General features: G+C 32.2%; 1 protein-coding gene and 1 pseudogene across 2 annotated transcripts; both read left to right on the top strand.

Moving 5' to 3' along the window:
• The first annotated feature begins 286 nt into the window (after window positions 1–286).
• LOC106399074 lies at window positions 287–6,921 on the top strand (annotated as a pseudogene).
• A 7,904-nt stretch (window positions 6,922–14,825) lies between these two features.
• On the top strand, window positions 14,826–21,933 carry LOC125575076 (protein NRT1/ PTR FAMILY 5.2-like). 2 transcript variants are annotated; one of them, XM_048740649.1, is made up of 5 exons: window positions 14,826–17,267; window positions 18,357–18,574; window positions 19,512–20,077; window positions 20,399–20,812; window positions 21,447–21,933. In XM_048740649.1, exons 1-5 carry the CDS (start codon window positions 17,153–17,155, stop codon window positions 21,910–21,912), a joined length of 1,779 nt encoding a protein of 592 aa, XP_048596606.1. In that variant the 5' UTR covers window positions 14,826–17,152; the 3' UTR covers window positions 21,913–21,933. The 2 variants fall into 2 exon arrangements, with proteins under 2 accessions (XP_048596606.1, XP_048596607.1); XM_048740650.1 differs by having other exon boundaries at window positions 16,488–17,267; window positions 20,414–20,812.
• Window positions 21,934–26,154: the final 4,221 nt, after the last annotated feature.

Below are 26,154 nucleotides of genomic sequence, written 5' to 3'. Positions count from 1 at the left end.
TACTTTATTTACATATCCACAATTTCGTTGAATCCCTTAATATAAATAACATGTAATATTTGTATCTATGACTTTTACATTTCTAATATCTATATATTCAAACTTATAATTTCTTTAAGTTTCCTCACTCCGCGCAGGGTGCGGGTGATCACCTAGTTGATTATTATTATGCGTTAACCTTAACGGCTTCATATAATCTAGGTCTCTTAAATATTTTTAAAAAGGAAATTAATACCGCCTCATACTTCACATTTTGGTTGCAAAAAAAGAAATTAATACTACCACATGAGTCTTGGAGCTTTTCAGTGGTTACAAGATAAAGTAAAAAGTGGTACCGTATCTTATCTTTACCTCATTAAGAAAATATATGGAACATATTTGAGGTCATCAACATGACAACATCCCATTAAATTATTTTGTTTCTGTTTTCTTTTGTAAGAAAACCCGATATGAAGTAACTTTTTTTTTTGATATAAAGTAACTTTTACGTTCAAATTTGAAAATATGTGCTTGGCCAAACTTCCATACTCTAAATTATTAAATTGTCTTTACCTCTCAAAATCTCAGTTTGTAATATGTACGTGAAAGTTGTTTTTTTTTACATTAAATGATATAGCTATTTAGCATAAAAATTACTAAGTGAAACAATCTATTTTTTTCAAATTTTTCCTACTTTGAAGTGCACTCTCTCATGCATTATTAAAATGTTCCTCGTATTAATTAATGTTATGTTATAAAAAAGTGTACGAGGCATTTGAGAGGATGGCATATTACGGGATATCGAGCAACCTAGTGATTTACATGACAACCAAATTGCACCAAGGCACGGTCAAGTCGTCGAATAATGTGACCAACTGGGTTGGGACAGTTTATCTGACTCCCATCTTGGGTGCTTATGTCGCGGACGCTCATCTTGGTCGCTACCGCACTTTCGTCATCTCTTCTACTATCTATTTTTTGGTACGTATATTTTCTTTTCTCTAACCATTACGAAACAAAGATACTAGCTTAGAAGATACATAAAATATTAAACTACTTGGTCTATATGCACGGGAAAATCAATATCTTTCTCATTAGTCATTATGAATCAGGAAGGCTAAATGATTCGGTAACCCTCCCAGCCCTGAACTAACCGGTTTAATCATTTATCAATTTCAGGGGATGTTGGTGTTAACGTTATCAGTATCCATACCGGGACTCAAACCACCTGAATGTTCTATGGCTAATGCTGAAGACTGCGAAAAGGCTTCTGTTCTACAGTTAGCGGTTTTCTTTGGAGCATTATACACATTAGCCATTGGTACAGGCGGTACAAAAGCGAACATTTCTACCATAGGAGCCGATCAGTTTGACGAGACCGACCCAAAGGAGAAGATTCAGAAAATGTCATTCTTCAATTGGTGGATGTTTAGCATCTTCTTTGGCACTCTCTTCGCCAATACAGTTCTTGTATATGTTCAAGATAACGTGGGCTGGGGCTGGGGTTATGGGATTCCAACTTTGGGACTTGCTATTTCCATCTTTGTTTTCTTATTGGGCACTCCTTTTTACCGCCATAAACTCCCCACGGGAAGCCCTTTCATAAAGATGACTCGAGTCATTGTGGCTTCATTTCGCAAAGCCAATGCCCCAATGGCACGCGACCACACACAATTGCACGAGCTGCCTTCAATGGAATATGAGCGGAAAGGCGCCTTTCCGATTCAGTCCACTAAGAGTCTAAGGTATTGTGAATATTTATTTAGGTAAGATTCATATTTTTTGTTTGTCAAACATCATAAAATACAATAAGAGCACCCTCATTGCATGGTTCTTAGAGAATATCAAACTAATTAAAAATAAGGAAATCTAAAAGGAAAAACTGAAGATATATAAAAGAGTTATTGTTTGAAATACTCAGAAAAAGTTGAGAGTCATATTCAACATGTTATTTTCTAATTGATTCAATTTATTAACTATTTAATTAAATTACGTTGAAACAATTAGTATTATATATTCATTAGATACTCATTTTGAGATTCATCAATGAACTTTCTTGCAGATTCTTAGACAGAGCTTCACTCAAAACAGGAACAACAGATCAGTGGAATCTTTGTACAATCACAGAAGTCGAAGAAACAAAACAAATGCTAAATATGTTACCTGCCATGTTTGCAACTTTTGTCCCAAGCGCAATGGTCGCTCAAGTCAACACTTTGTTTGTCAAACAAGGAACCACTCTAAACGCAAGGATCGCCCGAAACTTCAGCATCCCTCCAGCGAGTCTCTCCGCCTTTGTCACAGTCTCAATTCTCGTCTCCATTGTCTTATATGATCGAGTCTTTGTCAAGATAACTCGAAAATTCACCGGGAATCCAAGAGGCATTACTTTGCTTCAACGAATGGGAATTGGTATTGTCTTCCTCATCCTCCTTATGGCAGTCGCATGTTTCACCGAAAGGTATTACGAAAATTTAAGATAAGCATGAAAATTTAAGATAAATATTTAAACTTACACTACAATAAAGTTACTGTCAAATTCGTTGGATAACAATCTTTTAAAAAGATTTCCCGGACTTAAATTTTATCAAAAGTTTGTTCGAAACCATGGATTAGACGTTAGACATATCCGGAAGTTCGGTCTGGAATGAGATTGTTTTCTTATAGTGTGTTATAAATAGGGCATATATGAATTTAGTGATTACATATACAAAAAATCATGTCATTATAGAGTAGTTTTTTTAGTAATTCCATATTTTCTTTGCATTAGTGGCCTTACTCTTTTGTTCTTTTTGGCATTTTATTTTGTAACAGGTATAGACTCAAAGTTGCTGCTGATCATGGACTCATCAACCAAAAGGGGTTAAACCACCATTGACAATCTTCGTTTTGCTTCCTCAATTCGTGTTAATGGGCGTGGCTGATGCTTTCTTAGAAGTTGCAAAGCTAGAATTTTTCTATGATCAAGCTCCTGAGAGCATGAAAAGTCTAGGGACATCGTATTCGTTAACGAGTTTAGGGATGGGGAATTTCTTGAGCAGTTTCTTGTTGTCGACGGTATCCAATATAACGAAGGAACGAGGAAGAGGATGGATTTTGAACAATCTTAATGAGTCTAGGTTGGATTATTATTACTTGTTCTTTGCGCTTCTTAATTTTTTTAACTTCGTCTTCTTCTTGGTTGTGGTTAAGTTTTATGTCTATAGAGCTGAGGTAATTCATTCACTGGATGTGAATGAAGAGGAAGTGAAGGTGATGGTGTCGAGGAGTAGGGAATGAATAACCTAAATATATTGTTTTCCTTAAAGGTATTCTGTATTTTTAATCTGTGAATTTCTCCATAGACTTTTACTTCAAACTAGGTGACCGGCCCGGGCATAAGAAAATTCAAAACATTTAAAAACGTTTCAGTTAAAAATGACGTTCACAAATTAAAAAAAGATCTAGATGTGTTGAACTCCTCAATAAATTCAAGTGTTGGGTTGAGCAAAATATGGGTTAAATTATACTCGCTAGATATGGAGTAAGAACCTACAAATTATTTTGATCTTATTAATATGTTATGCGAGTAATAATTTGACACAAATAAAAACAACATTATATACCTTTTCACTCTTTAACAGAACAGAACCTGATAACACAAATAATCATCGTGGACATGTTACTCATACTGTAATCGTATACTTGTTTAGCATAACAACTCCACAGAGTACACATCATCTTCACATTACTGTATAATATAAACTTAAGTTAAAATACATATTATAGATGTTTAGCTAGCAAATTAAGGAAAAGATAAAAAACTTAATCTTACTTTGGGTCACGCAACTCAATCAAGAGCCTCATGTTATCCTTTCCTTTTATTATTTTGTATTCCAGAGACCCGAAATTAACTATTTGGCCAACCACATCTACATAACAAAAACAAGCGTCAAATCAGGAACAAGTATAACAAAAGTGACAGACTCTTTAACTGTGTAAGAAACTGACTCACCAACCAAACAGCAATGATCAAGATTTCCACCAAGAATATCGAAGAAGTCCGCGAAATAATTTTCGGGAAGTGCACTTGGAAAATCATCAGTTTTTCCAACAAATGTTGTTTGAAAGAATCTAATTTTGTACGGATGTGGCGTTGTACTGTATTCACCAATAGCATCGTACACTTTGAACAACTGGACGACAATCGCATCTCCCTCGCGTAGCTTGTCATCGAATTTTTTGATGAGTTGTTCACCAACTGAAGCATGAATTCTTATCCCCTGATTGTTCATATAAAAGTTATGCGTCAGTACTCTATAAATGATAAGAGTTTTATAAACGCAGAATAAGTATATATCTCGAAATGAATAATAAACCATGCCTCCAAAAAAATGCATTTGTGTGATTTATACTTACTTCTTTATCAACAAAAACCATTGCAATGGTGTTTTCTGATTCTTTGTTATAGTTTCTCCACAACCGAACAATCTTAACTTTAATACGCGACGTATCTTTACGGGGTTTTAATTCTCTAACATAAGAAACAATATTTTTGGAGGCTCGCACCATTGCCATTGTTCTTGTAAGAGCAGAATGTTTGTATTTTAAGACATTGGGTGTCTCCTATATATATAAAGTCGATTTATTTCTCATATTAATGACCCCTAATAAATAATGAAATCGTTTAAAGAAATATATAAATGTGTATTGTCAAAAAGTGATTTGCATATGATATGATTTTAACTTGCGCAAGTAATGTAATAAATATGATATCAACCGGCATAAGTTTACCGTGTGAATAATAAGGAAAATTATTAATATTTGTATTAGTTAACAATCTTGCGCAAGTTTAAACTAAATATCTAATTATTATCCTCCTAGCTATATATATGGGCTTAACTATATCGACAATAATTTTGGGCTTTTCTAAATAGGCTAAAGACATATTTTCTCTCCTAAGATAGTTAAAGCTAATTAAGAAGATAGGACCCAAATATTACCTCATTCTCAGCTTCATCTCAGCTAGTGAAAATGTGGGAACCAAAGCTACATACATAATCTTCAAGCGCCTGGCTATTTATAACCAGTGCAAAGAATATAAAGGGACCTGCAATTAGGTTTGCAACAGACTGACTAAATAAGTAATGTGAAGCTCTTAATCTTGCTAATGAAACCGAAATCCAAACTTGAAAATCTCAGTAATTTTCCACAGCCTGAATCACAAACCAATCTATCACTGTCTAAATGCTTGTTGAGTTAGTAAGGAGAAGAGAATCTTACATTCCTTCTTCAGAGGTTCACATCAGGAGACAGCCCGCAAAAATACTTCTCTTCAGTGGCAATTAGTTCGATGCTCAAGCTGAATGTTAAACCAGTTTAAGAGAATCAATAACTCAATAGCAAGAAACAGATAGGTAGAAAAACTTCAAAAGTTAATAATACCTGGTCAACGAAGTTGTTTAACGATTATGTATGTAGCTTCTTCAACCTTTCGATCTTTGCAGGTTAATCACTCAGTTAGATACAAAGTATCAAAATGTTAATAAGCAGATCGTAGTTTCTATCTTACAAATTAAATCGGTTCGAGAGTAAATCTCAATTCAATCTCAGCTGACGCTAATCGCTATCGAATCCAATCAGAGAAACCAAAAACTCTGTATATTAACAGAGTATCGACAAACTTCACCTCGTCGATCTGATCGATGGTGGAGAGAAGGAAACTCATCTGCTCGTCGCTTCTTGCCGCCATTGATCTGATTGAGTCTTCAGAGTGTCGAGAAGCAAACTCATCTGCTCGGACCGTCTTCATCGGTTTCAAACTTATCTGATGCGCGATTGAATAAAAAAAAAAGAAGAAAATTCGAAAAAATACGACGGTGTTTTCCACTTCTCATACGCGAGTGAATAAAACAAAAAGAAAAAGAAAATTCTAAAAAATCAACCAATAGAATTATAAGAATTTTTCTGAGAAACTCTTTGTGATTGCCACGTCAGCAGAAATCACTAAAGTAACTTCTCTTTTAATGTATAAGAGGATGCCTCGTACATTAATCACATGAATATTCCATATATTGGTTTACCCTTAATTACATAATCACTGTGATTTTATTTTTTTTTGTAAAAAAAAATAATTATTGTGTTATATACAAAGACATCTAAAAGCAGTGGCAAAGCCAAAACTATTTTAGACCGGGGGCGGAAATATATATTAAGAAAACAATTATATACGCTTAAAAATTATAAATATATTACTAGATTGAGATCCGCATGTTGCACGGAATGAGCATCTTCTTCTTTAGTTTCGAAACAATCACTCGGTTTCATAACAAATATTCTAAATAAATACAATTGAATAATAAATATGATAAATTATGTATAATTTGTTAATGTAAAACATATAACACATTCCAGTGCTTATTATTGCATATACACAAATGTCCGAGAAGATTTTAATAGCGCTGGATCATCTTTTGTTTGCAACATTATGGCCCCTTTTTAGAAAATATTAAAATTGGGCTGTATCAGTTATGTAAAGCGCAAGTATGTGTACTGGCATATTTTTGTTTTGATCTAACTGAAGTTTTAGTAACTGTCGGTAACAAAAAAAAATTCCTAATCTAAAAATGGATCAAAATGGCAAACTAAATCTTTCTTAAGAGTCGCATGAATCTTATCACCCTGTGATAAAAGTTTTTGAAAAATTAATATTAGATACCCAAAGCAAATAATACAAATAAAAACAGTACTAACCATGGTATAAGCAACAATTGAATGAAACTTACATTGTTATCGACTAAGACCATCTCGATACTCTCTCCACCAGTTGCAGAATATTGTTTCCATAAAGGAATGTTGTTATGATGTGTATATATGTGATAGTATAGATAAGAGAGGTAGAGCTGATAAAGAAAAAGTCCACATGTTGTTACTATCGCATGCGTCTTTATGTGTATGCGCATCAAGGGCTATAACTGTCACATTTGTGCGCAACTTGTTTATCCTCTTAATAGTTTTATCTATACAATACTAAAAGTTGAATATCCTCAATAGTTAGGTTATCCACGTCAGATAAAAAAATTGACCAATTAGAATTGAGTTTTCTGACATGTCACAGATAAGATAGCGGGCCAAATTTCTGCAAGAAACCATGGACTAATAATAACTGAAATCTAACAATTTAAAACAAGCCCATCTATTCCTAAGACCAAATTTGCCGACGGCAAGAACTTTTCCATTCACTGCACGCGTCTCCTCAACTTCACCTCCTTTTCAATCCAGAAAATAAGACGTTGTAACTCTTCCTTTCCATGTAGTTAATTCACCTCCACCACTACTACTCATTAAATTATCTCCTTTATTCTTTCCAAATGATCGCTCCAACTCCCTCTGTTTCTCTGGCGATGCGATCGGAAAAATTCAACAGCAATTCTCCATTTTCTATGTTTTCCTGGCGACATCTCAGGGTTATCTGAGATGGATCTAAGTTCCCGTAATCCACTTGGAGGGTGGAAACACCCTGGTTCTTATTGAAGAGCTGGTATGAGTTCTGATTTCTAAATCTTTGTTGCCATCAGATTCAATATTTTAAAACAATAATTCAAATCCTTTGCGACAGTGAACAGTGATGCAAAGCTTCAGATCATCAAATCGGGCTCCACGATACCAACCTCACATCAAACCGACAACTACTTACATCCTCAGGAATTAATATGCGAGGAAAATCAAGAACATCTACAAAGTTGCTGATCAAAGTTCCACTTATATGAAGATTTTGAAGCTAACTGTGGGCTCAGGAACCTCTATTGTGAGTGTGATTACACATGAGATCATTTATTCTTTTTGAGTTTTTGACTCTTTTCTCTTTCACACATATTGTATTCAGATGAGGGGAAGGTGTAAAAGATTACGTCCCGGGAACATTGGACTTGGAAGTATGAGGAGATAAGACAGAGGCGGAATAAGAGCAACCTGAGATTTTTGTATAATGCTGAACTGGATCCAGAGATCGTTTGTGGCTGCGATTGCATCAACGGCAAAGGGATTTGTGTAGTGTCCACCATAAATAAGATCGATAGGTCAGGGGCTTCTTCTTAATCAATCAAAAATGCAAAACCCCTTCCTGAGGACCAACAAGTAATAAGGTTCTGCTTGCATTATTCACTAAATAATGTTTCACTCATTTACGAAATCAAAGTGCCTTATTTTATTGTGATGGTTACAGGTCTCTGCAATGGGCATTGTCGAGAACTCTTTTTATTAGTATCTACATATGCAATCACTTTAAAGAGATCAAGGAGCCTTAACTATACAAGGTCTATTATTAATCCGAGCTTTTTTATTTCTCAATGAACAGGCGTACAAAACAAAGAAACTTTGCTATGTATCGGTCATGCAGTGGCACTTCTGAGCTGTTGGGTTTGGTTAGAATGTGTTTCAACAATGTGAACCAAACTGTGATCGAGAATCATAGATTTAATTTCTCGACTAAATGTAGGTCCACAATGTACGACTACGAAACTTTATGTAATTGTCAGAAGCTTCTTGAGAAGATTTACGGTGGGTTGGTAGAAACAACAGCTGGCAAATTAGTAGTAATGTTTTCCAATGTAAAATACTGATTGAAAGTGTATGGTTATTTTGTTTATTTATGAATGAATATTACTATTGTTCGTTTTTAACTCTTTCTGTTACCATGATCGACTTAGACGGTGCGAAGAGCTTTGAGAATGAAGAAGGTGTATCAGGATGCCTGCGACCGTTCAGTTAAGCATATTCACACGGATGTATAGATTGATGGCGCAGACAGGAAAACTCTCCAATGTAGGAAATGGTGGCTCTGGATGAATCTATTGAGAGGTTGCTACACAACAGCGAAGTGTTTCTCGACCGCCAGTGTCACACTCGTGGCGGAGAAGGCAGCAGGGTCTACGTGGCTATCAGGTTTGAGAGAATCGGATCTGAATATTACTTTGTCTGTTTAGTCTAACCCTTTTCATTACCCTGTTTCTGAAGTGGTCAAGTTAGACGCTGCGTTTTGTTGCATGTGTGAGTCAGAGTAAAATGAAAACGGTGTCTGAGGAGAAGATAAGATGTTCAGGAACTCGAAGACAAAACCAAAGAAGTACCAGAGCTGAAGACATAGAGACATACGAAGAAACTTAATTAATGGATGATCTAGAGAGAATCGCGAGGCTGAAGCTAGCAGATGCAGACATGTTACAACTTAAAGCTAACAAAGCATAACGGGGGCTGAGAGGTTGTAAAGATTCTACTACGAAAATGGATAGGTTTGAAGAAGAATGTGCAAGTAACTATCTGATACAGAGGTTAACCAAGGCTGAGGCAGAGAAGCAGTATATCTTTGAGAAGATTAAGCTGAAGGAAAATTTCAAGGATCGCATCACAAAGCGGTGGTGATGGTGGTGGTAGTGGTGGAGAGTCTGGAGACCCGTCACATGGGTTTGATGTACTCAAAGATCCGCGATCCACAATCAAAAGAGCACCATCCTTTCATGTCCGTTTGATGCTTCTTTCCTTCTAGATATATGTTCAGATTTCATATCCTAAAAGGCTAAAACTCATATCTTTGTTTTGTGAATTGAGTGTTTATTTTGTCAAAAAAAAAAGTGAAACGAGTGTTTATACTATTATTAACTTTAATCTCTTAATCTAAATTTGTTCTGAAGACTGTGTACATTTACATATATATTTTTACGTCATCACAGTGTTCATATATCTGTTTTTTTTGGGTCATCACATGGTTAAAATAATAAAATTGTTTATTACTTGATTCCAAGTCTGTTTAAATATTGTTTATAAGATATATCAAGTTTCGGGTGGTTGTTTTCAAAGTTTATTTTATATTTGGTTTGTGTTTTATTTTTCATTTGTAATGTGCTCTCATAAACTGGTTTTAGAAAATAATATTTTGGTCAATTTTGGATTCAATTTATCATGTGAGAATACATATTTTCTATGATTACAAATATCCTAATAAAAAAAAAATTTACTTGGAATTTAGTCTACAAAATTATGACTTAAATTAGGCATGGGCGTTCGGGTCTTCGGGTCGGGTTCGGGCCGGTTCCTTTCGGGTCCGAGTCTTTCGGGTCCTAAATATTTAGACCCAATAGGTACTTAGAAATTTTCGGTTCGGGTTCGGGTCGGTTCTTCTCGGGTCCGGGTCGGTTCGGGTCTATAATTAAAATACCCATAAAATACCCATAATTTTTCGGGTCCATATCGGGTCCGGGTCGGGTTCGGGTACTTAAGATCTAAAAAAGACATGACATACCCAATTCTATCAAATTTAGTTAATATTTGTCATATATATCTAAAATTTTACAAAATAACCTAAATGAAACTATTAATAATTAACATAAACATTTTTAAACTCTAAATTTTACATTTTAAAGCTTTATATTACTTAAACAATATTACAAAATAATAACAAATGTTGTTTACAAAAGATATTTCAACTAAATCATAAAATAATATATATAAAATAGAACACAAAAACATTATAGTTTTAGATATACATGTTTTTAAGTCGGGTACAAATCAGTTCTTATCGAGTCGGATCTATTCGGATCGGTTCTTTTCGGGTCCGGGTCTATTCGGGTCGGTTCCTTTCGGTTCCAAGTCCATTCGGGTACAAAAAAAATTAGACCCAAAAGGTACTTATAAATTTTCGGTCCGGATCCGGGTCGGATATTTTTGGGTCGGTTCCGGTTCGGGTCGTCGGGTCCAGGTTAAAATGCCCAGGTTGTATATTTTGTATAATTTGTTTTGGTTAAAATGTTAAGAATATTTTTGAATAGTTATAGTTATATGTCACTTAAATTTTGAAGTGCACAATTTCTCATAACTATACAATTTATTATTGGAAATAAAAATTTCAAAATTTAAATATAGTTTTATTTTTACTTCAGAATAATTTTTCCTACAGATGATATTCCTAAACCACGGATACACTACATAAATATTGTGTATACTTTAATATAACTATAATAATCTTAATTAATAAAAATAATTATACATGTGTAAATAATCATACATGTGTAAAGGAAGATGGTATGGATTTATTACATGCATTATTTGGGAGATAAACATCAACATAATCTGAAACAGCAGCTTGATACTTTTCTCAAACATATTAGCTATAGAAAAATGTTATGTATATATTTTCTATATACTCACTCACACATTTCTATATAACATTTTTAAGTTGTGTAGATATAAATATATGCCTAAATATTATAAGTGACATTTTTTTATCGATCTAACTATGATGATCGGTCATGGTATAGAGGTTATCTCATAGGAACGGATATAAGTTACTACTTAGTTTTGGTTCCTTTTATGTTACATGCATGATTAACATCTATTCATTATAGTATAGCATGGTAATAGGTCCAAAAAGATATTCTTTTTCATATATTGCAATAAAAAAATTAGAATCATTCAATATATGACACTGTAACTTTTTATGTCAAATTATTAAATAATGCTTTCATCAGTATCAAACACATTTGAAATATATTTTTTCCTGGGTCAGTCTAATTTACATGATATTTTTTTTGACTAATTTATATGATGTTACGAGTTAGATCTTACAAATTCAATCTATGCTAAATGCTGTATCCGTCTTCTATTGTTCTATTGAAAACCAGTTTTCTAAGTGATCACTTACATACTGGTTTGCAAATAGTGTGATGCACATATCTCTATGCTTTACGTTATATGGAACCGATATAGTAAGGAAACCTAAATGGAATTATTAGTTTAATTGACCACAAAGAAGTGGATGAAACAAATAATTTTTGAAATTCAAATAATATACAAAACATATGCAATTAATCTATTGAAAATTATAACAAATAAATAGCAACATGTTAGCTAAAAATAACTTCAAATTTATTACCAAACTAATATTATCTATTTATTTTCATTTTTGTGATATGGATAATTAAAAAAATGTAAACTTAAAAACAGCTCATTTTTCGAGTTTATGAAGATTAAAGATTTTGAACTAACACAAAAAAAAATCAAATTATTATCTTTATATTGGATTAATATATAAGTGTTTTGGATAAAAATATTTCAAACACTATTAAAATATTATTTTTTTCTCCTATGTAAAATAGTGTAGAAATGTAAAATTAACATCAATTATGGAAAATAATTGTGATAAAATTAGAAAAATGTAGCATGAGACACAACAAAGAAAAAATAAAATTCATCAATTGAAGAAATAACAACTGTTATCATATTTTTTATTGTTTAAAACTACAGTTTTGTTTTAAAAGAATGTAAAACATAAATTTTATAATATATAAAAGAAGGAAACCCCTAACAAAAATTATATCACAATTATAAAAAAGTGCAAGTCACAAAACCAAATGCAAAACCGCAAACAACAATACTCAACACTCATTATATACCTAAACATATAGAAAAGAGTGGAGTAGCACATAAATGAAAAATTGAAGAATACAATAAGTAAAACCTTAATATAATACATATACTCTCTCCGTTTCAGTGTAATTGTTTTTTCAGAATTGTGCACACATATTACAAAAATATTTAATTTTCTATATTTTAAAAATAAAAACATCATTACTTATACATCTAATCACATTTCAACTACAAAAAATAGAATGGAGAACATAAAGAATCATATATCATATAATATTAATAAATTTATATTAAAATTTTAAAACTACATTTATTTTCAAATAAAAACTAAACTCTAGAACAACAAATGAAATGTAAAGGAGAGAATAGTAAAGATCGGCTTAAAAAATATAAATGGAAAAATATACACCATACAAGAAATAAACCATTAAAATTGAAAGATAAAAATAAAGGTAGGTGTATACTTACACCTAATTATATATAAAATAGAAAAATATACAACATAAATAGAAGTTTAATGATGAAAATAGATATTTTCACAAAATTAAAAACATTAAAATGAAAAAGAAAATCATATCTGTAACTGTATTAATCCCAAATATATAAAATTTAAAACTTATATTAATAAACCATATGTGACATTGAAAACTAATTAAAACAGTGCAGAAAAATAATATTCACTGTAACACCATTAACAAGAGTTTTCTTCAACAATTTGATAAACATTACTCAAATTTTTAAATGAAAATTTTAAAAATACAACAAAATATAACGATATACCATGTATAAGTGAAAGGAAAACAACAACTAAAAAGAAGAAAAAAAGAACATCAATCTCATTTTTCTATTTAGTGTGTTAGTAATGATATCTATTAATTGGTTTAAGAATATAAATTTTATTTGATAATATTAATATATTTGGCTGGCACACTAAAACAAAGCAAAACTAAAAAAAAATTATATAGCTCTTAAATATTAATAAAATACAAATATAAACAAAACAAATTATATAGTAAATAAAATATTATAAATGAACAGATTAAAATGCATAAACCGCGCGTAGCGCGGTGAAAAGTTCTAGTATTCTTAATTTTTCTATTCCAACAAATTTACCATAACTAAAAACACGCGTAAAAACAATATCTAAGATATCCAATGTTCTAAAATATGCTATGTGCGGACACCTGTACAGTGTGTATACGCTATGCAATCCCGGCTCTCGGCCATGGTAACATGTACAACCGCACTGGGTCCATAATTTCTTTAGTGTTATTTTAAAAGCTCGTTTTAATTTGTTCAATTATTAAAAAATCCCATAGTTTTAACTAAACCAAATCTGATAATAAAAAAGACAAAACAACAAAAATCTCTACACTACTTACTTTCTCCTATCCTAGAGCCCACCTAAAGATGATGTATTTACTAAATAATAAGAATCTATATTTATATATTTTTGCAACAACAAGGGCACAGTTTTTTTTTTTAGTGTTGAATTTATACAAAATTTAAAAGTATGATAATCAAAGTTTCTTAAACCTTAATTTGCAAAACAAAATAATGAGTTTAGCTAATTTTATAAAAAAAACTTTAACATTCTTTTTAATAATTATATTAAACTAATTAATTAAAAGGTCTTTAATTTTTTTTAGCCTAGGGCCCTTCAACAAGTTAAGCCGACGGCCCTGACGCTATGCGGCTACTAAACGTACAAAAAAACATCATGTATGGCATGTTATACGGTTTGTTAAATTTCAGGTGTATATTCAGCTTCCTAGTCCGCATACTCCGCATATTGATGCGTTTGTGTTTACTTAAAAGTTATGATGTTCATCATATAGAGACTACACTACGTAGTGTAACTAAAGTTTTAAAATAAAACTAGACCTTGACTCATAATTCACGTTCAATTCATCATATTCTCTAGCTACAAGAAAAAAAAACTAGAGTATGCTGCTCTCACTTGATTTGCTTTATATTTCTTTAGATTTTTAAAATTAGACATTGCTTTATTTAATTTATATTTATATTATCATTTTCACATTATAACTATTTTGATTCTTAAATTCTAAAATATTATTAATTTTATGTGTTTGTATTTCTAGCATATATACTATTGAAAGCTCTTATATTATTTTAGTATACATAATATCTGATTCTGATACTAGATATAACTTATAAGTATATATTTATATATATATATATATAACTTATAAGTATATTTATATAGAAAACTATTAATATTATATAGATAGATATAAGTTTATACATTAAAGTATATATCTGCGTAGGTTCGTTTAGGCGTCCGCGTATACAGCTAGGCGCTAGGCACTACGTCACCGGACCGAGAGCGTATAGCGTATTTTAGAACACTGAAGATATCATTAGGCAGTAGTTAAACGCTAAATAACGAGTTATTGATTAAGCGGACGCATAGAGCAATTTTTTGAATTCCTTGACGGTTTTTAGAAAATCTGTTAAAAAATGATTTCATATAGATATAATTTTATCGTCAACAAAAATGGTTTTGCCGCCCAAACCATATTTTAGAACATTGCGTTGAAAGCGTTAAAATATCTTTTTTCCTCGTTTATTCGACAAAAACAGTGATAACAAGTAGTTATATAAAAAAAATATAACTCCCAATACATTTAATAATCATGATTCATAATGAGCAGGGAAAAATTGGAAGAGGATGCAGAAACTATTAAAATGTTTCAAATTCATTTGTCATTTATTTAGTAAGTTGCAATAAAATAATCGAACTCATAAATCAATACAATTGCTTTGCAGAGCAAAGTTTTTTTCCATCTAAGGCTTTTTTATTGAATATTGTCATAACATTTGATATGGTACATCCCATCAAAAAAGTCAAAAACAAACTATTGAGAAAACGTTATAACTTGATAGAAATATGGTCTGACAATTATGATCACAAAAGAAATCAATGATAAAATCTAGATCGAATATTGGTTGGATGATGATAATTCATTGATATCAAACTGATCTTGTTTGGCGCTTATTAACAATCGAAATACGTTTCCGCATCACAATGGATTGCAGTCACTTGAGTTGCCTACACAAGAAAAGTTCTCTAAATAAAGATATATATATTTTTTAGTTAAAGTTGTTCTGGAAGAAATTCCTTCTAACAAAATTTACTCTTGAACCCGTCCTACAATCTGCGATAACCATTACAACAAAAAACATAGCAAAACGAGTATATCTCCAATTACAAAAGCTGACAGAAAACAAAAATACCCTCGGAAACTTAGGGAGAAATCCAGAATAAAACCATAATAATGTATAAAAAACAAGAAAATACTATTAGAAAAGAAATTTCAGCGCCGATGCTCAAAAAGCCACCGGCGCAAGGTCACAAAAAAATCATTTTTTCTCTCTCTTGCGGCTGATCTATTTTTCATATAAAAAAAATAAAAAAAGGGTGAAACCCAAAAAAATGTTCGGGAAGTAACTCATCCTAATACTATTCTCGCTTAAGCACATTTAACTGCGGAGTTCTGATGAGTTTCGTAAACAATGTTTTTGGAACCTACTATATTATGTATTGTTTTAAATAGGATAAAAATGTTAGTATGATCAAGTTTTAGAAAAAAAATTTTTGTTGAATGAAGGTTTAGTCCCATCCATTTGCTTCCATTCACAACTTTAATAGATAGCATCACATAGATAGTTTTAATATATATATTGCCAGTTGTATTTTTGTTTGACTAATTGTAAGAGAGAAAAAAGGAGAATATTGAATATGGTTGGTAATTTTAAATTGGATCAGAAAAAATATCTGGTTAGAGAAAACACAGAGCATATTACCAGTATGCCTTACAGCGACTTTACTCTTTAACTTTTTTTGGATACCTTTCTTTACCATTTTTCCTTTTTTATACTGCTTAGCAAGTGTTTGAATCTAGATCCTAATCCACTTAACTTAAAACTAATATGTGCTAATTTGAAAAATGGTATAAAGCTTTATTCGAAATTCGGATTAAAAGCGCAGTATGACGTACCTCTGCACTTAAATCATTAGCTTATCTCTTAATGTTCCTTTACCATTATCCTTTTTTTGGTCAAACCAATATCCCTTTTCATTTCTTATTTATATAATTATTTAAAAATCTTCGCTTTGCATCACTAGTGAATGCTAACACTATCGAAAATTCGACAAATTAAAACTAAGGAGTCCATGCCAAATATGAAAGTCGAAGTATATCTTTGCTATATATATATTAAAAAATGACAGAGTAGTTAAACAATAACAAATAAAATCGTAATATAATGAAACGAAAAACAAAGTCATGAAACTAACGTAATTTAAGGACCAGGGAAGTTTGTATGAAGGTGCATAATATTATTTTAGTCATGTATATGTAGTAATAATTTGTTATAATATAATTGAACCGATAAATAAATTTATAATTGATTCTTGAACCAATGGTTTAAAAATCGATTACATCACAAGCATGACAAAACATACAGTACAAAATGGTAATACTTAATACGATTAAGTTTCAGAATAATTTTGGATACGACTAATTGTATTTTATTTTAGTTTTAAAATTGTTGACCGCACTTCAGTCAATAATCTATACTATGTTAAATAGAAGTAGCACCTCTTCCCCATTTAGAACCAGAGTCTACTAGTTTTCTAAACTGTCTCAGATGATCCGTGATCGTATGGGTTAAGTGACTTAAGTCGAAAGATTCGCACTGCCTGACGCATCATCTTCTTTGTAAATATAGGAGAGAGCGAGAGAGAGAGATGACAGTAGAAGAGGCAGGAGATGATCACACAAAAGATGGAACAGTTGATCTTCAAGGCAATCCTGTTCGAAGATCCATTAGAGGTCGATGGAAAGCTTGTTCCTTCCTCGTCGGTAAATTATACTTTCAACTTATTTTCACTTTTATTATTTCCTTTTTTCTCTCCAAAATGTTCACTTAAATTGATTATCAGAGTGTTTATACTTGTTCTTTAAGGGCTTAACTATGTGGAGTATATAATTTAAGTTTTTAGATATTTTAAAAAGGTAAATTATTACTGTCACACGAGTCTCGGAAACTTTTCAATGGTTACCACTTACCAGGGAGTAGTAACATGTGGTGCCATATCTTATCCCACAAAATTAAGAAATATATGGAGCAAATTTGAAGGGGTTAAGTTACCAAAATTTTTTTTGAAGGTGTTGTAAAATATAAGTTTGAATTACTTAGATATATATTATTAAAATATACTCCATATTAAACTAACATTTAACATATGCTATCCACGATTTATGACATAAAAATCTTAGATTTTTAAATGTTAATTAATAAAATATTGTCAATTCAGTTTCTAATTAACTAATCCAAATTTTGTTTAATTCATACTATCTTTTTGTACTATAATTTAATTATGAATACATTTTCTTTTTATTATAAAAAACTATCAATTTATTTTATTTTGTTAAATAACTAAATAAATTTGCAAAACGATGTTAAAATATAATATATACATAATATAAGAAATTCTACGAATATCTTTATATAATCCATAATTATAATCTATACGCAAATAGAAACATAAATTCAATACGAATTTTAAAAATAATTAATATATATTCAAATTAAAATTTTCACAAATAATTAATATATATTCAAACCAAAAACTAATCCGCTTTTAGAAAATATGAATCAAAATCTAGTTCTATATTCTTTTCTTTTTTGAAACATCTAGTTATATATTCAAATATGAAAATGTGTGTGGAAAAGTTATCTTTTTTCATTACGACACTAGTAATTAATATATATTACGCATATAATATATATATATATATATATATATATATATATATATATATTACTTTTCATTGTTTTTCAATTCAGAGTTCTCCTACTTTGATGTATAATCTTTTTTATGTATAACTCATTAACTATTCGTTACGTCTATAAGCTTCTCTCGTATAAATTAATATCTTATAAAAAAGTGTACGAGGCGTTTGAGCGGATGGCATATTACGGGATATCGAGCAACCTAGTGATTTACATGACAACCAAATTGCACCAAGGCACCGTTAAGTCCGCGAATAATGTGACCAACTGGGTCGGGACTGTTTTCCTCACTCCTATCTTGGGTGCTTATGTCGCGGACGCTCATCTTGGTCGCTACCGCACTTTCGTCATCTCTTCTACTATCTACTTTTTGGTACGTATATTTTCTCTAACCATTAAGAACTGAAATCACACACATAATTTAAGACTATTTAACCTATATGCTCGAAAAATCAATCTTACAAACATCCAGTTCTTCCATTTGGTTCTGTTGAATATATAGATATAGATTCCATTACGCCTAGTGTAGTGACTAAAACTTAAAACTATTTAATAAATGTCCAAAAAAGCTATAGGTTTACGTTACTTTGGAAGGGATCTCCTCTCCAAAACAGAATAAATTTAAAATGGTTTGGGCACCGCATATACGAACCTACTGGTGATGAACCTCATAATCATTTAAAATAATATAAACACCATTTATATATTTATGAAATTCAGTTTAGTTTCCGTTCAAAGTAGGAAAAATTTTGATCTGGTTGGGGTGATAACATTGGAAAATAGGTAATATCCAAAAATCATATTATTTGGTTCATGTTTGATTCAGTTTTTCAGATAATTTGAATAACTCATATAAAAAATCATATAACTCGGGTGGTTCAGATAAAAAAAAATATTAGATAATTTCAATAATTTCAGTTATTTTAGATTAAGATATTTGGATAATTTTAGTCAACTCAGTTTGTTGGATAATTTTGGGTATTTTTGGATATAAATGTTCTTGTATTTTTTTTTTATATATTTAGGTATTTAGAATAAACATTTTAGGTACATATTTTGGGTATTCATGTTTATATTTGGTTCTCGGTTTGTTCCGATTTCAATTCAAGTATTTTAGATATAGAGATAGATGAACCATTCAAATATTTTGTGATTATTCAGTTTGGTTTGGTACCTCTTAGTTTGATTTGGTAAGGTTTTTTAGTTCTGGTTAAAAATGCTTAGGCTTACTCAATACTAATCCGAAATATTAAATGATCTAGCAACTCTCCCAGCCCTGAACTAACCGGTTTAATCATTAACAATTACAGGGGATGTTGGTGTTAACGTTATCAGTATCCATACCGGGAATCAAACCACCAGAATGTTCTATGGCTAATGCTGAAGACTGCGAACAGACTTCTATTCTACAGTTAGCGGTTTTCTTTGGAGCATTATACACATTAGCCATTGGTACAGGCGGTACAAAAGCGAACATTTCTACCATAGGAGCCGATCAGTTTGACGAGACCGACCCAAAGGAGAAGATTCAAAAAATGTCATTCTTCAATTGGTGGATGTTTAGCATCTTCTTTGGCACTCTCTTTGCCAATACAGTTCTTGTCTATGTTCAAGATAATGTGGGCTGGGGCTGGGGTTATGGGATTCCAACTTTGGGACTTGCTATTTCCATCTTTGTTTTTTTATTGGGCACTCCTTTTTACCGCCATAAACTCCCTACGGGAAGCCCTTTCATGAAGATGACTCGAGTCATTGTGGCTTCATTTCGCAAAGCTAATGCCCCGATGGCACGCAGCCTCACACAATTTCACGAGCTGCCTTCAATGGAATATGAGCGGAAAGGCACCTTTCCGATCCAGCCCACTAAGAGTCTAAGGTATTGGGAATGTTTATTTAGGTATTACTCATATTTTTTATTTTTCAAACATCATAAAATACAATAACAGCACCCTCATTGCATGGTTCTTAGAGAATATCAAATAATTAAAAGTAATAAATATAAAAGGAAAAATTGAAAAGAAATAGAAAGAGTTCTTGTTTGAAATACTCAAGAATTTTTTGAGATAGAGTCATATTCTACTTGTTCTTTCTAATTGGTTAAACTTTTTTCTGTAGTTAAAACTTAACTATTTAATTAAATTATGTTGAAACAATTAGTATTATATATTCATTAGATACGCATTTTGAGATTCATCAGTCAACTGTGTTGCAGATTCTTAGACAGAGCTTCACTGAAAACAGGAATAACAGATCAGTGGAATCTTTGTACAATCACAGAAGTCGAAGAAACAAAACAAATGCTAAATATGTTACCTGCCATGTTTGCAACTTTTGTCCCAAGCGCAACGGTCGCTCAAGTCAGCACTTTGTTTGTCAAACAAGGAACCACTCTTAACGCAAGGATCGCCGGAAACTTTAGCATCCCGCCAGCGAGTCTCACCGCCTTCGTCACAGTCTCAATTCTCGTCTCCATTGTCTTATATGATCGAGTCTTTGTCAAGGTAACTCGAAAATTCACCGGTAATCCAAGAGGCATTACTTTGCTTCAACGAATGGGAGTTGGTATGATCTTCCACATCCTCCTCATGACGGTCGCATGTTTCACCGAAAGGTATTGTTAAACTTTAAAATAAACATGACAACATTTAATATATATTCCTTATGATTCATATTAAATGTCATTTTCACATTTTTTTGCTTGTTTCAAAAAGAATGTCGTTTTAGAATTACAATGCAACTTTCATCTCAATATTAATTAAAATATATTAATTTATAAATAATTTCATGTATCTTAAATACTATTGGTTGAATATGTGTAATTAATAAAAACTTAAATATATTTCAATTATTTTCTTAATTTGAGTAAAAAATGTTTAAGTGATATTCTTTTTGAAATAGTAGGAATATTTAAAACTTACACTACAAGAAAAGAAGATACTCCTAACGGCCGAATCTATTGGAAATCAATATTTCCGAAAGATTTCCGGCTACTTAAGTTTTATCAGAATTTTGTACGAACATCTTCGGATATTAAGTCTGGAATGTATAAATAGGGTTACACCAAAGAAATGTATAAATAGGGCATACATCAACTGATTGATTGCACTATATATTTAAAAAAATCATGTCATTATATATATTTTTTAAAATCATATCATTATATAGTAATTTTTTAAGTAATTCCATATTCTCTCGTATTGCAGTAGTGGCCTTGCACTTGTTTTTATTTGGCATTTTTGTAACAGGTATAGACTCAAAGTCGCTGCTGATCATGGACTCGTCCACCAAAAGGGAGTAAAACTACCATTGTCAATCTTCGTTTTGCTTCCTCAGTTCATGTTAATGGGCATAGCTGATGCTTTCTTAGAAGTTGCAAAGCTCGATTTTTTCTACGATCAAGCTCCTGAGTGTATGAAAAGCCTCGGGGCATCGTATTCCTTAACGAGTTTAGGGATCGGGAATTTCTTGAGCAGTTTCTTGTTGTCGACGGTATCTAAGATAACGAAGAAACGAGGAAGAGGATGGATTTTGAATAACCTTAATGAGTCTAGGTTGGATTATTATTACTTGTTTTTTGCGCTTCTTAATTTTGTTAACTTCCTCTTCTTCTTGGTTGCGGTTAAATTTTATGTCTATAGAGCTGAGGTTACTCGTCCAGTGGATGTGAAAGAAGAGGAAGCGAATGTGATGGGTGTCGAGGAGAATGAATAATCAAAAACTGTTTTCTATACACTTTTCTGCTTTCTTTAAATTTTAGCGAACTTCTCCGTGGACTTTTTTTTTTTTTTTTTTGACAGCAAACGGCTCTTCTATTACTCAAACTTGAGGTGGTCTGGGAAGTCAGATCGGAATATAACAACCAATAAAACATAATGATCTATGAAAAGAACGTGCATTTCTAGCTAGCGCATCCGCAATCTCATTCTGCGTCCTTGGAATGTAGATAATCTTGAAGTCTGAAAAACACAACCGAAGAGTTTGAATGTTTTCCAGCTCAGTTGAGAAGTTGGGCCAATCTTGTGGCTGCTCTATCATTGCTATCAGATCCTTGCAGTCCGTCCCAAACTTTTGACAAGTCGAGTGTTGTATCATGCTCTCCATTGCCCACTTTAAAGCTTCCAGTTCCGAGTGTAGCGATGTCTCCCTCCTCCGTAAGTTCCTTGACCCCATGAGTTGTATCTTTCCTATTGCACTAAATTGAGCTGTGGAAGTCTATGACCCATCCACCATGCAGATATTACCCAAGCTTAAGACTTGTGGTTCTTCAATAGTCTGTACATTTGGCATAACCGGTACAGAGTCTCTTGCATTGTACCAAGCTTGGCACTCACTCTCTGCATATCTGACTAGCTCCAATGGATCTCTGTCTATGCCTCTGAACAACTTATCATTCCTAGCTTTCTAGATATACCAAATTATCCAAGGATAATGATTTCTGTCCTCTTCTGGTTCCAGAATATCATTCTTCCTCCAAAAAAGAAAGTCCATATTAGCGTAAATACTCGATACAGGAAAGATTTCTCCGTGGACTTTTGCTTTAGATTTCAGCATATATATATATATATATATATATATATATATATATATATATATATATATATTTTAAAGATATATATACAATATATTAAGAAGTGATAACTATGATAAAAGCACTGTTTTGGACTGTTGAATTTATTTATCAACGAAAGAATAAGTTTACAAACTTTTAGTTTTAAAGTTATAATCCAAAAGAGATTAAAAAACTATAGAGTAAGCTCTGTTGAAATGAGTAGGAAAGAATAAAAACAGAGCGTATGCTAAATGGGCTAGTCCTTTCTATCACCCTAGTGGTTGGCCCCAACACTAGTGATCAACATTATTACTACCGATTTGCACCAAAAGGAAAGGTCAAACAATTAGATAGGGTGACTAATTGGGTGGGGACCAATTGGCTCACTTCGATCTTGGGCGTTTATTGATGTGACCTTGTTCAGCAACAAGCAAATCAAAAGAAGTTTAAAGAAGAAAGGCCCACCAAGAAAATACAAGCCAATGTTGTATAATATATCAATCTGACGGCAATTCAGAGACCGTCGATCATGCAAAAGGATGCGATCAGCCAAGGAATTCTACGAACACAATTTCCCAAATTCGGTCAACAGTTTTGGTATTTGGTCAAGTCAATATTCCTAATCAAGTCTTTATAGTTTTAAGAGCTTTATAGTTTCAAAGATTGACTAGATTATTTGATTCTACAGATTGCCTATTATATAAAGGCTTGCTTTGTATTGTTTTTATGCATTCAACCCTTTTAATAAAAATCTACTTTTTAAATTTGTTGAATCCTTTGTTCTTTGGAACATCGTAATGCTACGAGAGTGATCTCCGTAAGCACGGTCTTGTTCACTAGTGGGGCTGCCTCTCACGGACTAAGACCAACCCAGCAAGTATCTGGCCTTCCGCAGCCTTATACTGAAGAACCATCGATCCACCTTTCCTTTGATCCATCTTTGGGTCAAAGCTTATCCTTTTCACCAACCTTCGAGTGCATTTTTTGGGAGATTTTCTGTTATTTGGTATCAGAGCACACTTGAGGGTTCGGTGTTCACTTCTGTCATTCATCATTCTCATCTTTCCATCTTCTACAAAAAAAAAAAAAAAAGATCCATGAGAAAACAAGAGATCATTCCATCTGAAGTTAAACCGAGACTGCTCCTCCATCTCTCGTAATGGCTCTAGGAGATTGCTCTCCGAAAGCAACCTGTTTTGATCACTAATGGGGCTGCCTCTCACGGTCACAGGTTCTAAACATTAAGTCGGATTTGAGGGCAAATCCTTGTGAAGGAGGAGGGAATGATGTGACCTTGTTCAGCAACAAGCAAATCAAAAGAAGTTCAAAGAAGAAAGGCCCACCAAGAAAATACAAACCAATGTCGTATAATATATCAATCTGACGGCAATTCAGAGACCGTCGATCATGCAAAAGGATATGACCAGCCAAGGAATTCTGCGAACACAATTTCCCAAATTCGGTCAACAGTCTTGGTCTTTGGTCAAGTCAATATTCCTAATCAAGTCTTTATAGTTTTAAGAGCTTTATAGTTTCAAGGATTGACTAGATTATTTAATTTTACAGATTGCCTATTATATAAATGCTTGCTTTGTATTGTTTTTATGCATTCAACCCTTTTAATAAAAATGTACTTTTTAAATTTGTTGAATCATTTTGTTCTTTGGAACATCGTAACGCTACGAGAGTGATCTCCGTAAACACAGTCTTGTTCACTAGTGGGGTTGCCTCTCACGGACTAAGACCAACCCAACAAGTATCTGGCCTTCCGCAGCCTTATACTGAAGAACCATCGATCCACCTTTCCTTTGATCCATCTTTGGGTCAAAGCTTATCCTTTTCACCAACCTTCGAGTGCATTTCTTGGGAGATTTTCTGTTATTTATGTTGGAATTTTTTACATCTAGAGACATTTTTCCACATTCAAATTACACTACAAGACAATTATCACTTGAGATACAGTTTCTTTTGTCAAAAAAAGTTTTGTGACCCTAAACTAAAGAGAATCTTTCTCCTCTTCTTATTTTATTTTATTATTTTTCTTATTCTACTTTATGTATTTATTTACTTTTATCCCAAGTTTTAAAATATATTAAACAAAAATAATTGTCATAATAAACTATATATAAAATTCTCTATCTTTTAAGATCCATGTTCATATATATATTATATATATTAATGTGTAAACAAAATGTGGACGTGGACACGAAAGCGTGAATAACAGAATTATAAATTAGTTGTGGACATGAACATCTTAACAGAATTATAAACTAGTTGTGGACATGGACAATATTCATATGATTTCATTCATCATCTCGGGATCTAAATTCAACTCTAATCAAATTTACATTCATCCACATCATGACAAAGTGCAAATTCCTTAGATCAGAAATCTGTGACATGCAAGATCTATTACTCTCCGACGAAAGGTAAAGGCTTCTTCGATTTTTCTCTCCGTTCATACTCACAATATCATCTCTTTCTCATCTTGATTGAAGTTTAACTGCAGATAATTTATCAATTGAGCTGAAGAAGCCAAGTGTTTGTATTGGAAATAATCTTAGTAACATGAGTCCATGTCCACGTATTGTTGTATAGTTTTATGGAATCAAAACAGAGAGTTTGTCCACGTTATCTACTATAAACACATTAACATCACATTACTCATCACTCATGTACACATCACCCGTCCACAAACCACCCAACCACACATCACTCGTCTCAAATCACCCATCCACAACTGTCCTTTTCATTAAGAGCAAAATTGTCCACAATCTGTTGCTAGCCCACAACAAAGTGTGTCACATGTAAAAAGTGTCTCTAGGTGTAATAGAAAGTCAAAAAATGTCTCTTAGTGTAATCAACTCTTTATGTTGCCCACGTCCATTTTGATCGGTACATTAATTTTGTCATATTTTCAGCTATTTATTTGGTTTTTTTTTAACGCTGGATAATTATGTTATTACAACTATGAAAAAATATTACAGACGATTCTACAGTCGATAATTCTACCTGTCGTATGAGGATTCACGCCCGACTGCATCACCTGAGCTGTCCTATGGGATTTACGCTTGACGGTACTCCTTGTGCCATGATGCAGATCTCTTGTAAATCTTTTCTCCTTTAATTCGCATAATTCCGCATTCTCCGGAAATTGAAACCCAGACCTCCTGGTGTGGAAATATTAATAAACCCTTGGTCAAACCACTAAACTAAGGAGATTTACAGCTATTTATTTGTTGGTACGTATATTTTTTATTTTATATATAATATCGAATTGTATAAATTATACAAGTATATAAAATATTTTTGTTGGTTATCACTTGAAAAGAATTCAAATAAATTTTTATATACAAAAAAATATTAGAATTAAAAATTGTTAGGAATATAGTCTGCACAAGGTG

The sequence above is a fragment of the Brassica napus genome, chromosome A9 (genome assembly GCF_020379485.1).
Source record: "Brassica napus cultivar Da-Ae chromosome A9, Da-Ae, whole genome shotgun sequence".
In the NCBI taxonomy this organism is placed as follows: domain Eukaryota; kingdom Viridiplantae; phylum Streptophyta; class Magnoliopsida; order Brassicales; family Brassicaceae; genus Brassica; species Brassica napus.
Note: the sequence above shows the minus strand (reverse complement) of the source record. Positions and strands in the feature narration are given on the sequence as shown.